Source organism: Ailuropoda melanoleuca, chromosome 9 (genome assembly GCF_002007445.2).
Source record: "Ailuropoda melanoleuca isolate Jingjing chromosome 9, ASM200744v2, whole genome shotgun sequence".
NCBI lineage: Eukaryota > Metazoa > Chordata > Mammalia > Carnivora > Ursidae > Ailuropoda > Ailuropoda melanoleuca.
In genome coordinates, this window is record NC_048226.1 from 60,060,097 (window position 1) to 60,076,593 (window position 16,497).

The 16,497-nt window shown below is 36.5% G+C and overlaps 1 protein-coding gene across 5 annotated transcripts in view; it reads right to left on the reverse strand.

Annotated features, from left to right (window-relative positions):
- The window catches only part of C9H8orf88 (chromosome 9 C8orf88 homolog), a 44,295-nt gene that overhangs the window by 11,926 nt on the left and 15,872 nt on the right, over nt 1-16,497 (reverse strand). For all 5 annotated transcript variants that reach the window (XM_034668287.1, XM_034668284.1, XM_034668286.1 and 2 more), the window contains one exon: nt 6,974-7,049. In XM_034668287.1, coding sequence (XP_034524178.1) covers nt 6,974-7,049 — 76 coding nt within the window. The remainder of the gene's footprint in view (nt 1-6,973; nt 7,050-16,497) is intronic.

A 16,497-nucleotide genomic window follows, 5' to 3' on the forward strand; every position in this document is an offset into this window, starting at 1 on the left:
TGGCAAGTTAAAAACTAGTATCAATCAAATTTTGGATGTAACTCCCCTTTCTTTCTATATGACTTAAAAGACAAATACATAAAATTGCAGACTTATAAATCCAGGTTAATAGATTACACATTTGAAGATGGAATTTGTGACAATGGCATTGTAAGGTGGGATGAAACTATACAGGGAGAGTTTTGTACAATATTGAAACTAAATTGATATTAATTCACACTAGATTGTTGTAAATTAAGTAATTCCCTAGTGCAACTACTAGGAAAATAACTTCAAAATACATAATAAAGGATATGAAAAGGAAATAAAAATGATACAGTAGAATCTATTAAACACAAAAGAAGCTATTAAGGAGGAAATGAAAAAAAGATATGACTTATAGAAGACAAACAGCAAAGTGGGTGGTGTTAGTCTTTCCTTATTAGTAATTACAATTAATTGTCAGTCATAAACACGCTAATTAAAAGGCAGGGATTGGCAGAATGGATTAAAATATGATCCAATTATATGCTGTCTGAAGATATTCACTTTAGATCCAATTACAAAAATAAGTTAAAAGTGAATGAATGAAAAAGATGTTTGATGCAGACAATAACCAAAAGAGAGCTGGAGAGGGCATACTAATAATAGACAAAAACAGTCTTTAAGGCAAAAATTGTTACAAGAAATAAAAGAGAATATTATACAATGATAAAAGGGTCAACTCATTAAAATGATAACAATTATGAACATATTTTACGTAACAACAGAAGGGAAAACTGACAGAATCAGAGGCACACACAGAATTTAAAAATAACAGCTGGAGATTCCAAGGATCCCACTTTCAATAATGAACAGAAAAACTACACAGATGATCAACAAGGAAATAAACAGAGAGCACAAACAACATTATAAGCCAACTAAACCTAACAAACAAATACAAAACACTTCACTCAAAAATACCAGAATGTACATTCTTCTGAAGTACACATGAAACTTTCTCCAGGATGCACCATGTTAGGCTACAGAATAAGTCTAAATAAATTTTAAAAATAATGGTATCATACAAAACATCCTGACTATAATGCAATGAAAGTAGAAATCAATAAGAGAAGTAAAACTGGAAAATTCACAAATACATGAAAGTTAAAAACATACTCTTAAACCAATGGATCAAAGAATAAAAGGGGACTGAGAAATACTTTGGGACAAAAGAAAACAAGGACACAACATACCAAAATTTAAGAGATACAGTAAAAGCAGTGCTCAGAGCAAAATTTATAACTACAAATGCCTATATTAAAAAGGAATAGCTCAAATCAATACCTAATATCACACATTAGGGAACTAGAAAAAGAAGAGCAGACTAAATCAAAAGCTAACAGAATGAATGAAATAATAAAGATGAGAGTAAAGATAAGTGAAATAGAGATAGAAAAACAATAAATCAACAAAGCAGAAGTTGATTATTTCAAAAGATCAAAATTGACAAAGATCAACTAGAAAAAAGACTCAAATTACTAAAATCATGAATAACAATGATTTTGTATCCTGCAGCTTTGCTGAATTCATTAATTAGCTCTACTACTTTTTTACATGTACTACACTTTAGGATTTTCTATGTATAAGACTGTGTCATCTGTCAATAAAGATAACTTTACTTTGTCCTTTCCAATTTGGATGTCTTTTATTTCTTTTTCTTGACTAACTGCTCTGGCTAGTACTTCCAGTATAATGTTGAATGAAAGTGGTGAAAGTAGTTATCCTTGACTTGCTCTTGATCTTACTGAGGAAAACTTGAAGGCTTTCACCACTATGATGTTAGCTATGGGCTTCTCATATATCGTACCCTTTATTACATTGAGGAAATTCCCCTTTATTTCTTGCTTGATTTGAGTGTTTATTAAGAAAGGGTGTTGGATTTTGTAAAATGCTTTTTCTGCAACAATTGGTGATGTATTTTTTTGTCCTTGCATTCTGTTAATGTGATGTATTATACAAGCTGATTTTCACATGTTGAACCACCCTTGCATTCTTAGGATTAATCCCACATGGCCATGATATATAATATTTTTACTCTGCTGCTAGGTTTGGTCTGCTGGTACTTCTGTACCTATATTCTAAGGATTACTGATCTATAGTTTTCTTTTCACATGATGTCTTTGTCTGGCTTTGTTATCAGAGTAATATTGGCCTAACAGGATAGTTGAGAAGTGTTCCTCTTCAATTTTTTTGGAAGAGTTTGAGAAAGTGGCGTTAACTCTTCTTTTAAATGTTTGGTAGAATTCGCCAGTGGAGACATCAAGTCCTGGACTTTTCTTTGTTAGATTTTTTATTACAAATTCAATCTCCTTACTTGCTACATGTTTATTTAGATATTCTATTTCGTCTTAAGGAAGTTTTGGTAATTTCTATGTTTGTTTGTTTTTAATTTTTATTATGATATGTTATTCACCATACATGACATCATTAGTTTTTGATGTAGTGTTCCATGATTCATTGTTTGCGTATAACACCCGGTGGTCCATGCAATATGTGTTCTCCTTATTACCCTTCACCGGGCTAGCCCATCCCCCCCCTCCCCTCTAAAACCCTCAGTTTGTTTCACAGAGTCCATAGTCTCTCGTGGTTCATCTCCTCCCTCTATTTACCTCCCCCTTCATTCTTCCCTTCCTTCTCCTACTGATCTCCCTGCGATTTCTTATGTTCCACAAATGAGTGAAACCATATGATAATTGTCTTTTTCTGCTTGACTTATTTCACTTAGCATAATCTCCTCCAGTCCCGTCCATGTTGCTGCAAATGTCGGGTAATCATTCTTTCTGATGGCTGAGTAATATTCCATTGTATATACGGACCACATCCTCTTTAGCCATTTATCTGTTGAAGGGCATCTCGGCTCCTTCCACAGTTTAGCTATTGTGGACAATGTTGCTATGAACAATGGGGTGCATATGGCCCTTCTTTTCACTATGTCTCTATCTTTGGGGTAAATACCCAGTAGTGCAATTAATTTCCATGTTTTTAGTAATTTTTCTATTGCACCTAGGTTATCTACTTTGTTGGCATACACTTAACTGTTCGTAGTATTTTCTTATAATCCTTTTTATTTCTGTAAGCTCAGAGTAATATCCACACAAAATCAGTTGTATTTTCTACACTATCAACGAACAGTCCAAAAAGGAAATTAAGAAAGCAGTTCCATTAGCGTGACAAAGAATAATCAGGAGTAAATTTAACTGAAGGGGTATAAGACTTATACACTGAAAACCAAGACACTGATAAAATAAAGACTGAAATAAATGGAAATATACCCCATGCTCATGGATTGAAAAATTTAATATTGTTATAATAATCCCACAAAGTGATCTACAAATTCACTATCATCCCTATCAAACTTCCTTTTGAAAGAAAAGGAGCCTTTTTTGTAGAAAAGGCAAAGCTGATCCTAAAAATCAAATGGAATTGCAAGAAACCCCAAATAACCAAAATAACCTTGAAAAAAAACAAAGTTGAAGACTCATACTTCCCAATTTCAAAACTTACTATAAAGTTATAGTAATCAAAACTGTATGGTACTGGTATAGGATAGACATATAGAACAAGGAAACAAAACTGAAAGTGGAGGAATAAACACATACTCCCATGCTTAAATGATGTTCAACAAAGATGCCAAGATCATCCAATGGAGAAAAAATAGTCTCTTTAACAAAGGGGATGAGACAACTGGATATCCAAGCCAAAAAGAAAAAAAGAAATTGAATTTGGGCTTATCCTTTACACTATATATAAAAACTAATTAAAAATGGAAAAAAGACCTAAATGTAAGAGCTAAAACTATAAAACTCATAGGGGTAAATCTCCATGACTTGAGATTTGGCAATGATTTCTTAGATATGACATCAAAACCATGAGCAACAAAAGAAAAACTAGACTTCATCAACTTTTTTTAAAAATTTGTACAGATAAGAACATTTTCAAGAGAATGAAAAGAAATTCTAGTATAGGAGAAATATGTGTAAATTATATATCTGGGAAGTATATATCTGATAAGAGCCTAGTATCATATAACTGATAAAGGTCTAATAGATATATCTCAAATACCTTATACACACATACATGTGTGTGCGTGTGTGTGTGTGTATGGCGGGGAAGAAAGGAAGTGAGCATGTGGGCGGGAGAAGGGGAGTGGCAGAGAGAAAATAGATGAAAGTCTAGTATCCAAAACTCATAATTCAACCACAAAAAGAAAATAATGCAATTAAAATATGGTCAAGGGATTTGGATATAGACCTTTCTCCAAAGAAAAAATACAAATGGCCAATAAGCACATGAAAAGACACTCAAAATCATTAGTCTATTAGAGAAATGTAAATCAAAATCACAATAAGACACCACTTCACACTCACTGGAATGACTATAATAAAAAAGACCCAGGGGGCACTTGAGTGGCTCAGTCAGTTAAGTGTCTGCCTTTGGCTCAGGTCATGATCCCTGGTCTCAGGATCGAGCCCCACACTGGACTCCCTGCTCAGTAGTGAGTCTGTTTCTCTTTCTCCCTCCACCCCTCCCCATGCTCATGCTCTCTCTCTCACTTGCTCTCTCTCTCAAAATAAGTAAGTAAAATCTTTTTAAAAATTTAAAAAATAAAAGAATTTAAAAGATCCTAACAAGGACATCAAAAAATTGCAATACTCACACATTGCTACTGGGAACATAAAATGGTGTAGCCACTGTGGAAAACAGTTTGGCAGTTCCTCAAAAAATTAAACATAGAATTACCACATGACCTGGCAAGTCCACTCCCCTGTTTATATCCAGGAGAAATGAAAACAGGTGTTCAAACACCTGTCCACAAATATTCATAGCAACATTATTCATAATAGCCAAAAAGTTTACAACTCAAATGTCCATCAACTGAAAGATAAACAAAATGCGACATGTCAGTACAAGAAAATATCATTTAGCCACAAAAAAATGAAGGATGAAATGCTGATACATGCATACATACATGGATAAACCTTGAAAATCTTATGGTAAGTAAAAGAAGCCAGACACAAAAGGTCACATATAATTCCATTAGAGGAGATGTCCAGAATAAGTACTATCTATTAAGACAAAAAATAGATTAGAGTTTGTCAGTGGCTGGGCAAAGGGGAGAATGGAAAATGACTACTCAAGGGGTATGAGGTTCCCTTTGGGATTATAAAAATGTTCTGGAACTAGATAGTGGTGACGTTTGCACAATATTGTACTAAAAGCCACCGAATTATACATTTTAAAATGGTTTAAATGGTGAATTATACTTCAATTTAAAAAGTAGAAAGAAGAGGTGCCTAGGTGGCTCAGTCAGTTGAGTGTCTGACTCTTGATTTCAACTCAGGTCATGATCTCAGGGTTGTGAGATTAAGTCCCATGTTGGGCTCCGCACTCAGCACAGAGTCTGCTGGAGTTTCTTTCTCCCTCCCCTTCTGCTCCTCCCCCCGGATCACAACCTCTCTCTCTCTCTTTCTCTCTAAAATAAAATAACATAAAATAATAAAATTAAATTAAATTTAAAAAATTAAAAGAAAGAAACCAAAGAATTGCAATGGGGTATCCCAAGATAATAGTAAAAGTACTCCAGGACAACAGTACTGAAGAGTAAACAGTCCATACTGGAACAGGATAATGGAGGATTCTGAAAGAAAAGTCTCCTCAGGGGGAAAAAAGTACCAACTGATATATTTGTACCTAAGAAAAATATTATAGGTGAGTGTGACAGAGTTCTTGGGGCATTTAAGGGGAAAAGTTAACAGCAGTTGCATAGAAAAACAACACAAACATTAGTTGCAAGGAAAATGATAGAGCGTATGAAACAGCTATGCACCTCTTGGCTAGCAACTGTATTTATATAAAAAGTGGTAATTCAGTTAAAAATGAAACTTTTGATATAAATATATGGTAGGGAGGGAAGATAGAAGGATAAAGAAGTGAGGGAACTGATGTGGAAAACATAAATTCTCATTTTCCAAAATAGGCTGTTAATATCAAAAAATAAAAATATTGGAAACAATTTAAACATTTTATTTAGAAATACAGAATTAAATACTAGAAGAAAAAGCTAATATTTTCATAACTATTAAATTATATAAACTGACAAAAATTTGGAAACTAAACTAATAATTTTTATTTTATTAAAAAATAGCGAGTGGAGGGGCGCCTGGGTGGCATAGCGGTTAAGCGTCTGCCTTTGGCTCAGGGCGTGATCCCGGCATTATGGGATCGAGCCCCACATCAGGCTCCTCCGCTATGAGCCTGCTTCTTCCTCTCCAACTCCCCCTGCTTGTGTTCCCTCTCTCACTGGCTGTCTCTATCTCTGTCAAATAAATAAATAAATAAAATCTTAAAAAAAAAAAAAATAGCTAGTGGAAGAGACTGCTGGTCATCCCCAAGAGCAGTTCTTCCCTTTTGCTTCAGCAACAGAATTAGCAGGTTACACAGCTAAAGATTACATTTTCCTGTCTGTTTTGTATAACATGACTAAGTTCTGGCCAATGAGATAGTAAGTGAAGTGATAGATGCTACTTATGGGTCATACTGTCATACTTCTAAGGAGAACTACCTTTCCCCTTACCTCTTTCCTGATGGCTAGACAGGGAATATGGTGGCTGGAGGAAAGGCATTCACCTTGGGCAATGAGACAGAGCCATACATTAAAGATGGCAAAACAATGAGATTGAGTCCAGTAACACTTCACCAGAGCAGAATGAATACACCAGCTCAATTATGAGCTATTATAGAAAATACAGAAATAAGCTTCTATCTTGTTTAAGCCTTGTTATTATGGTCTCTCCTGTAAAGCAGTCAGACCTATAGCATTTCTAATATAGACTGAAATCAACCAAAAGAATATAATAAAATTTCTTATGTACATAAGGTTTTCAACTAAGAAACTACTAACAGGAATGCTAAGACTTCCTTATGAAATTTAGGAATTATGGTAAAAATTTACCTTTTTTAACTGGAGACTGATGTTGCTGTTGTTCATTATGACCTTGAGAAAAGGCTTGCATTCCATTCGTCTTACACTATTGAAAGAAAATAAAATATACTTTTTAACTATGGCTTAAAAATTTTATATAATGCTTTTTTTTTTTTTTTACCATCCAAAACGTTTTTCCTAAACAATTAAAGTATTAGTCAAGACATATTTCTGGCCTAAAGGATAAGCAATCTTATAAGAATGCTTATTAAAAATAAGCAAAAAAAATATTTCAAAATATATTCACATATATCTTTAACTATTTTGTCATGATTTTTTAAAGATTTTATTTATTTATTTGACAGAGATAGAGACAGCCAGCGAGAGAGGGAACACAAGCAGTGGGAGTGGGAGAGGAAGAAGCAGGCTCATAGCAGAGGAGCCTGATGTGGGACTCAATCCCATAACGCCGGGATCACACCCTGAGCCAAAGGCAGACGCTTAACCGCTGTGCCACCCAGGCGCCCCTGTCATGATTTTTTTTTTTTAAAGATTTTTTTATTTATTTATAAGACAGAGATAGAGACAGCCAGCGAGAGAGGGAACACAAGCAGGGGGAGTGGGAGAGGAAGAAGCAGGCTCATAGCAGAGGAGCCTGACGTGGGGCTCGATCCCATAACGCCGGGATCACGCCCTGAGCCGAAGGCAGACGCTCAACCGCTCTGCCACCCAGGCGCCCCAATGTCATGATTTTTTTTAACTAACTCCTCTTCTGATTCCATGCCCACCAACAAGTATCCTGATTACAATTTAGCTTCCATAAATCTCCCTAGTGCATATAATAAACTAATAGAATCAATAAGAAAATATCCAGCACAAGACAGTAAGATTTCTCATGACAAAATAATGGGTTTTCTGATTTTATAAATCAGTTTCACAAATTTGGTCAATACAATCTATCCTTAAGATAATCTCTTACACTGACAAAAATCAGTTTGCAAACAGTAGGACATACTCTGAACCATGGTAATTCATTAAGGTAGGTTTCTCTGAAGACATCTATCCTGAAAAATGAACATCTCTGCTCTATCAATCACTGTAGTAGCAAGTTGTACCCCATTCCTTAAACATCTCCAAATTCTATCAAGGAAACTCTGCAAGAAGTCAGAAAGATTAGTTCTCTAACCCTATGACACAATGAAGAGTAATGAGATAACTCCACAATACTGAGTCATCAAAAGAAGTTACTAGGAAAAAAATGAAATTTTAGCAAAATCTTTATTTTTAAGTAGAGGCAGAAAAATAAGAAAATGTCAAAGATCTTCATTCTCCAAAGTTTCTCTTCCTGTTAGATTTAATAAACAACAACATGAACCACCATATGGTCTTTTTAAAAACTATTTTTTTTAAATTTGAAAATTTCAGTAGAGGCACACTTCACTAACACTAAAATGCAAGACCTAAAATCAATTCAAAAGTAAACTGTAATCTGAAAAACAAATTAAGAAGCAATCTCTTTTTAAAATAGTATCTAAAAGAAGAAAATACTTAGGAATAAATTTAACCAATGTGGTGAAATACTTGTACATGGAAAGCTATTAGAACTAAAGAAATTAAAGATGCCATAAATAAATGGAAAGATATCCTATGTTCATAGATTGAAAGAATACTATTAAAATGTCCTTACTACCTAAAGTGATCTATAGATTCAATACAATCCCTTTCAAAATTCCAATAGCATTTTTTTATAGGTAAAAGAGTCCTAAAATTCATATGAAAAAACAAAAGACCACGGGTAGCCAAAGTAATCTTGAGTAAGAACAAAGCTGGAGGCATCGCACTTTCTGATTTAAAACTATGTTACAAAGCTGTAATAATCAAAACACTATAATACTGTCATAAAAAGACACATAATGGGATACTTGGCCTGATCTCAGGTTTGTGAGTTTGAGCGTCATGTTGGGTATAGAGATTACTTAAAAATAAAATATAAAAAAAATAAATAAATAAAGACACATAAATCTATGGAATAAAATAGACAACCCAGACATAAACCCACACACCTACTCAACTAATCTTTGACAATGGAACCAAGTATACACAATGGAGAAGGTATAGTCTCCTCAAAAAATGGTGTTGAGAGGTGTCTGGGTGGCTCAGTCGGTTAAGCAGCTGCCTTCGGTTCAGGTCTAATCCTGGGGTCCTGGGATCAAGCCCGACATCAGGCTCCCTACTCAGTGAGGAGTCTGCTTCTCCCTCTCCCTCTGCTGCTCTCCCTGCTTGTGCTCTCTCACACACTCTCTCTCATATTAATAAATAAAATCTTTTAAAAAATAGTGTTGAGAAAACTGGATATCCACATGCAGAAGAATGAAATTGGGATCCTTATCTTATACTATATACATAAAAATGAACTGAAAATGGATCAAAACCAAATATAAGGCCATAAAAACCATAGAAAAAAACATACGGAAAAAGCTCCTTGACACTGGTCTTGGCAATGATTTTTTGGATATGACATCAGAATCACAAGCAACAAAAAGCAAAAATAAGTAAGTGGGACTACATCAAACTAAAAAGCTTCTGTACAGCGAAAGAAGCAACAAACAAAATGCAATGGCAACCTACTGAATAGGAGAAAATATTTGCCAACCATATTTAATGGGTTAATATCCAAAATATATAAAGATCTCATACAACACAATAGCAAAATAATAATAATAATCTAATCTAAAAATAGGCAGAGGACCTGAATAAACATTTTTCCAAAGAAAACATACAAATGGCCAAGAGGTACATGAAAAGATGCTCAACATTGCTAAATCGTCAAGGTAATGCAAATCAAAACTACAATGAGATAGATACCACCTCACACCTGTTAGGAAGGCTGCTATCAAAAAGATAAGAGAGAAGTGTTGGCAAGAATTGGGGGCGGGGGGAAGAATTCCTGTACAATGTTGGTGGGAATGTAAATTGGTTCAGCATTTTAGAAAACAGTATGGAAGTTCCTCAAAAAATTAAAAGTAGAACTACTGAAAGATTCAGCAATTCCACTTCTGGGTATATATCTAAAGAAAACGAAAACACAATCTTGAAGACTGTGCATTCCCATGTTCATTCACTGCAGCATTATTCACGATAGCCAAAGTAGGAACATAACCTACGTATCCATCAACAGATGAATGGATAAGGAAAATGTGGTAGATACATGAGATAGATAGATGAAAAATATATAAATAGAATATTATTCAACCATAAAAAGAGAAGAAAATCCCACCACATCTTACAACATGGATGAACCTGGAAAACATTATACTAAGTGAAATAAGCCAGACACAAATATTGTATGATCTCACTTAGATGTGAAATGTTAAAAAGTCAAACTCATAAAATTAGAAAATAGAGTGGTGTTTGCCAGGGGCTGAGGATAGGGGGAATGGGGAGATGCTCGTCAAAGAATGCAAATTTTCAATTACAAGATAAGTTCTAGAGATCTAATATACAGCATGCTGGTTACAATTAATAATGTTGCATTATATACTTGAAATTTGCTCCGAGAGTAGATCTTAAGTGTTCTCCCCTACACACACACATACAAATTTGGTAACTATGTGAGGTGATGAATGTGTTAATTAACTTTATTATCAGAATCACATCACAATGTATACCTGCATTAAATCATCAGGTTGTATACCTTTATGAAAAAATCATGTTGTATAACCTAAATATATTCAATTTTGTCAATCACACCTCAAGAAATCTGGAAAAAATGGTACTTTGTAATTTCTGCATATATTAGCAACTAAAAATACAGATTATTTCAAATCTTTCACAGCACATAAGAGTACATTTACTAAAATTATATAATTTTTTCAATTATCATAATCTTACAATAAAATCATAATCTTACAATTGTACAATCTTATATAATCAATAAAATTTGAGAATTCTGTAATAAAGATATGCAGAAAGTGTGGTGGAAGGAATGAGTAGGAGTATCAAATTTGGCTAAAAATGTCAGGAAAGGGGTGCCTGAGTGGCTCAGTCATTAAGCATCTGCCTTCAGCACAGGTCAGGATCCCGGGGTCCTAGGATCGAGTCCTGCCCCAGGCTCCCTGCTCAGCAGGAAGCCTGCTTCTCCCTCTCCCACTCCCCCTGCTTGTGTTCCCTCTCTCTCTGTCAAATAAAATCTTTTTAAAAAAATGTCAGGAAGGGCTTTACATGATACTTTAACAATACTTGGAGGATTAGTAGTAGTTAGACTGACCTGACCAGTGAAAAAATGAATGTTTATGGAAGAACAGCTTTCTGTTGGGAAGCATGGGGTAATATGGCTAGTTTAGGGAATGGAAAATTGAATAGGCTTGAGTAAAGCAAAATAAACACCAGGTTTTGTTTTGTTTTTTTTCTCAAGTCAAGGCTCTTTCCAATTTATGGTACAATACCCAATATTCTATTTACTTTTCCATATTTATAGCAAAAATGTTCCCAGCTCCTGTCACTCATCTTTTTTTTTAATGATTTTTTATTATATTATGTTAGTCACCATACAGTACATCTCCGGTTTCCGATGTAAAGTTTGATGATTCATTAATTGCATATAACACCCAGTGCACCATGCAATACGTGCCCTTCTTACTACCCATCACCGGTCTATCCCATTCCCCCACCCCCCTCCCCTCTGGGGCCCTCAGTTTGTTTCTCATAGTCCATAGTCTCTCATGCTTCATTCCCCCTTCTGATTACCCCCCTTTCTTTATCCCTTTCTTCCCCTACCGATCATCCTAGTTCTTATGTTCCATAGATGAGAGAAATCATATGGTAATTGTCTTTGCTTTCCTGTCACTCATCTTAAACAAATGTACACCACTGAGATAACAATGGAGAATGAGAAGAGGTAAATGCATATCAAATTCCACTCCTAGAACAAAAGTTAAACAGGAAAAAAACTAATTCATTGAGAGTTAATTTCTGTAGTACAAAAGAGCTCCTACAAAACAATGGAAAAAAAGGCCTATCATAAAGAATGGGCAAAGGCCAGGAAATGGTAAAACAGATGAAGGAAAATTCAAATTACTGGTTTTTTTAAGTTTTTTTTTAAGATTTTATTTATTTCTTTTAGAGAAAGAAAGCATGAGCCAGAGTTGGGGGGAGCACAGGCAGAGGGAGAGAGGGGGGATAGAATCTCAAGCCAACTCTGCTGAGCACAGAGTCCAAAAGGGGGCTCAATCTCAGGATCCTGAGATCACAATCTGAGCCGAAATCAAGAGTCGGATGCTTAACCAACTAAGCCACCCAGATGACCTTAAAATTACTCTTAAATAAATAAAAGATTGCTACAAAATCTTGACATTCCTCCCATCAACAGGTAAATTCTTTATCTCCTCCCTTTGAATCTGAGCAAGTTCTGTGACTGCTCAGACAGATCCGACATGGCAGACATGACACTCCACTGATTTCCAGGCCTTCAGAGTCTGGCAGCTTCCACCTCTTATCTTTTAGAACATTAGTCTTGGAACCCACACATGGAGCTGTGAAAAGCCCAAGCCACTTGGAAAGGCCATTTGTAGGTGTTTCTTCTATTCCACTGAAGCAGCTGAACCCTAAGCCAATAGCCAGAATCAACTCTCAGCCATGTAAGTAAGCCATCTGGCCATCCAGTCAAGCTTTAAATGACTCCAATCCTAGATGCTACCTGACTGCAGCCACATTACTGAATTTAGAAAAAGGCCACCTAAGCCCAGTCAATCCACAGGGCTATGAAAGATAGTAAGAAGCTAATGTTTTCAAAGTTTTCAAGTTTTTTTTATAAGGTAATAATAAAAACACAGAGGTTAAAAGAAGTTATTCAGCAGAGGGAAGATAATATCAAACAGAAACATGGATTTATACAAAGAAATTAAGAGCACTGGAAATGAAGTAAAGGCGAAATAAAACTCTTTTATTTCTTAAGTTATTTTAAAAGATATCAGGTGAAAGCAAAAATAACAGCATTGCATTATGTATTTATAGTACAAGCTACAGTAAAATTATTCCCATAGTACAACATGAATGGGAGGGAAGATTCTACAAAAAAACCCTATCAGATCTAATATGTGAATTTAACAAGATCTATATACAAAAACCAATACTATTTCTGTATCCTACCAGCCAGCATGTGGAATTTGAAATTTACAAAAAATACCACTAAATAGTATCAAAAAATATAAAATGGTTATAAATTTGACAAAAGATGTTCAAGACCCCTATGCCGGAAAATACCAAAAAATGGAAAGATAGGCTGTGTTCATGAATCAGAAGACTCAATATTGTTAAGATATTAATTCTTCTCAAGTTAATCTTTAGACTCAATCAAAATTCCAGTAGACTTTTTTGTAGAAATTGACAAGCTCATTTAAAACTTATATGGAAATGCAAAAGACCTAGAGAGCTGAGACAATTTGAAAAAGACTAAAGTTAGTGAACTTTCACTATCATATACCAAGACTTATCATAACACTACAGCAGTCTGTAAAATGTGATGTTGACAAAAAGATGGACACATAGGAGACCTATGTAGTGTGGTGAATATAGTTAACAATATTGTATTGCATAACTGAAAGCTGCTTAGAAAATAAATCTTAAATGTTCTTGCCATAACAACAACAAATGATAATTATGTGAAATGAAGAGCATTTTAATGAAATTCGTTGTGGTAAACATTTTGCAACATACAAATATATCAAATCATCACACTGTACCTCTTAAACTTAGTTACATGTCAATTATATCCCAAAGTTGGGGGAAAAGACATAAATCAGTAATGCATAATAGAGTTTAGAAGTAAACTCACAGGGGGGAAAGATGGTGGAGGAGTAGGGGACCCTATTTCAACCGGTTCCCTGAATCGAGGTAGTTATCCCTGGATATTTACCAGACCAACCTGAACACCCATGAAATCAGCCTGAGATGTAAGAAGATATGTCTGAATCTCTACAAATGAACATCTCCAGTGCTGGGTCTCGAGGTATGAAGTGGGGAGCCTAGAGTCACGCAGGTATTGGAAGATAAACGAAAGGGGGAGGGAGCCACCGCGCTTGTGCACTGGGAAGGCAGAAGCCTCCCGGACTGGGGAGTGGGCACACTAGCAGACCAGTAGCAGCAGCAGGGAAACCAGACTGAAACTGGGAGCTTGGGAGCACGCCTATGAACTGGAGGCAGCTGGCAGTTTTAGAAGCACAAAGGGCAGAGACGTGCTGGTCCAGGGAGCGAGGGCTGGGAGGGTGACTGTGGGGCGCACAAACCAGGACACTGTGGGTTTTTAGCAGCACCAACAGAAACGGAGTTAGAGTGGCCAGAAGAGCTCAGCAAAGAGCGGATTGCGGTCTCTGTTCTGAGACAGGGGTTTGGGTACGGTCACTGCTACTCTCTCAGAAGAGACACAGAAAGCGGCCAGGGAAAGCCACCAGAGAACAAGAGCCGGGAAAAAACGGTTCTCACTGTGCCCATTCCCCCCCCCCACAGGGGGCAGGGCAACACTGTCTGTGGCACGCCCCTCCCCCAGAAGGCAGGCTGAAAGAACAAGAAGCCCAAATCCCTAAGGTCCCTATAAAACAGGTGCATCTTGCTCGAGTGCTGGTAGATAATTTAGACTCTGTACATCCCTGCAACCACACCTCATTAGAATGAAAAGGAGGAGGAACCCCCAACAAAGGAAAGAAACAGAGACTGTGGCCTCTGCCACAGAACTAATGGATATGGATATAACCAAGTTGTCAGAAATGGATTTCACAGTAACAATTATCAAGATGATGTATAGGCTTGAGAAAAATATTAACGAAAATACAGAATCTCTAAGGGCTGAAATGAGAACGAATCTGGCAGAAATTAAGAATTCTATGAATCGGGGGCACCTGGGTGGCACAGCGGTTGAGCGTCTGCCTTCGGCTCAGGGCGTGATACTGGCGTTATGGGATCGAGCCCCACATCAGGCTCTTCCGCTATGAGCCTGCTTCTTCCTCTCCCACTCCCCCTGCTTGTGTTCCCTCTCTCGCTGGCTGTCTCTCTCTCTGTCAAATAAATAAAATCTTTAAAAAAAAAAAAAAGAAAGAAAGAAAGCTACAGGAGATTACTGACTCAATGAAACATTCCAATGTCAGAATTACTGGGATCTCCAAGGGAGTGGAGAGAGAGGTCTAGAAGAGATATTTGAACAAACTGTAGCTGAGAACTTCACTAATCTGGTGAAGGAAACAAGCATTAGTGTCCAAGAAGCAGAGAGGACCCCTCCCAAGATCAATGAGAACAGACCAACACCAAGACATATAATAGTACAATTTGCAAATCTTAGATCCAAGGATAAAATCTTGAAAGCGGCCAGGGAGAAGAGAATCCTCACCTACAGAGGGAGGAACATCAGAATAACGTCAGACCTGTCCACAGAGACCTGGCAAGCCAGAAAGGGCTGGCAAGACATATTCAGAGCACTACGTGAGAAGAACATGCAGCCAAGGATCCTTTATCCAGCAAGGCTGTCATTCGGAATGGATGGAGAGACAAGGAGCTTCCAAGACCAGCAGAAACTGAAAGAATATGTGACCACCAAGCCAGCCCTACAAGAAATATTAAGGGGGGGGGTTCTATAAAAGCAGAAAGACCCCAAGAGTAATACAGAACAGAAATTTACAGAGATATCTATAGAAACAAGGACTTCACGGGCAACAGGATGACACTGAAATCATCTCTCTCAATAATCACTCTCAATGTGAATGGCGTAAATGCTCCCATAAAACAACACAGGGTTGCAGACTGGATAAAAAGACATGACCATCCATATGTTGTCTACAAGAGACTCACTTTGAACCTGAAGATACATCTAGACTGAAAGTGAAGGGATGAAGAACCATTTTTCATGTGAACGGACCTCAAAAGAAAGCTGGGGTAGCAATTCTCATATCAGACAAATTAGATTTTAAGCTAAAGACTGTAGTTAGAGATACAGAAGGACACTATATTATTCTTAAAGGGTGTATCCAACAAGAGGATCTAACAATTATAAATATCTATGCCCCCAACAGGGGAGCAGCCAACTACATAAGCCAACTGTTAACCAGAATAAAGAGACATATAGATAATAACAAGTTAATAGTAGGGGACCTCAACACTCTGCTCTCAGCAATAGGCAGATCATCTAAGCATCAAATCAACAAAGAAACAAGAGCTTTGAATGACACACTGGACCAGATGGGCCTCATAGATATATACAGAACACTCCACTCTAAAACAACAGAATACTCATTCATTTCAAACGCACATGGAACTTTCTCAAGAATAGACCATATACGGGGTCACAAAACAGGTCTCAACTGATATCAAAAGACTGAGGTAATTCCCTGTATATTCTCAAACGACAGTGCTCTGAAACTGGACCTCAATCACAAGAAAAAATTTGAAAGAAACTCAAACACTTGGAAACTAAGGACCATCCTGCTTAAGAATGTTTGGGTAGAGAACCCAGAAATGGACCCTCGGCTCTTTGGGCAACTAATCTTTGATAAAGCAGGAAAAAACATCCG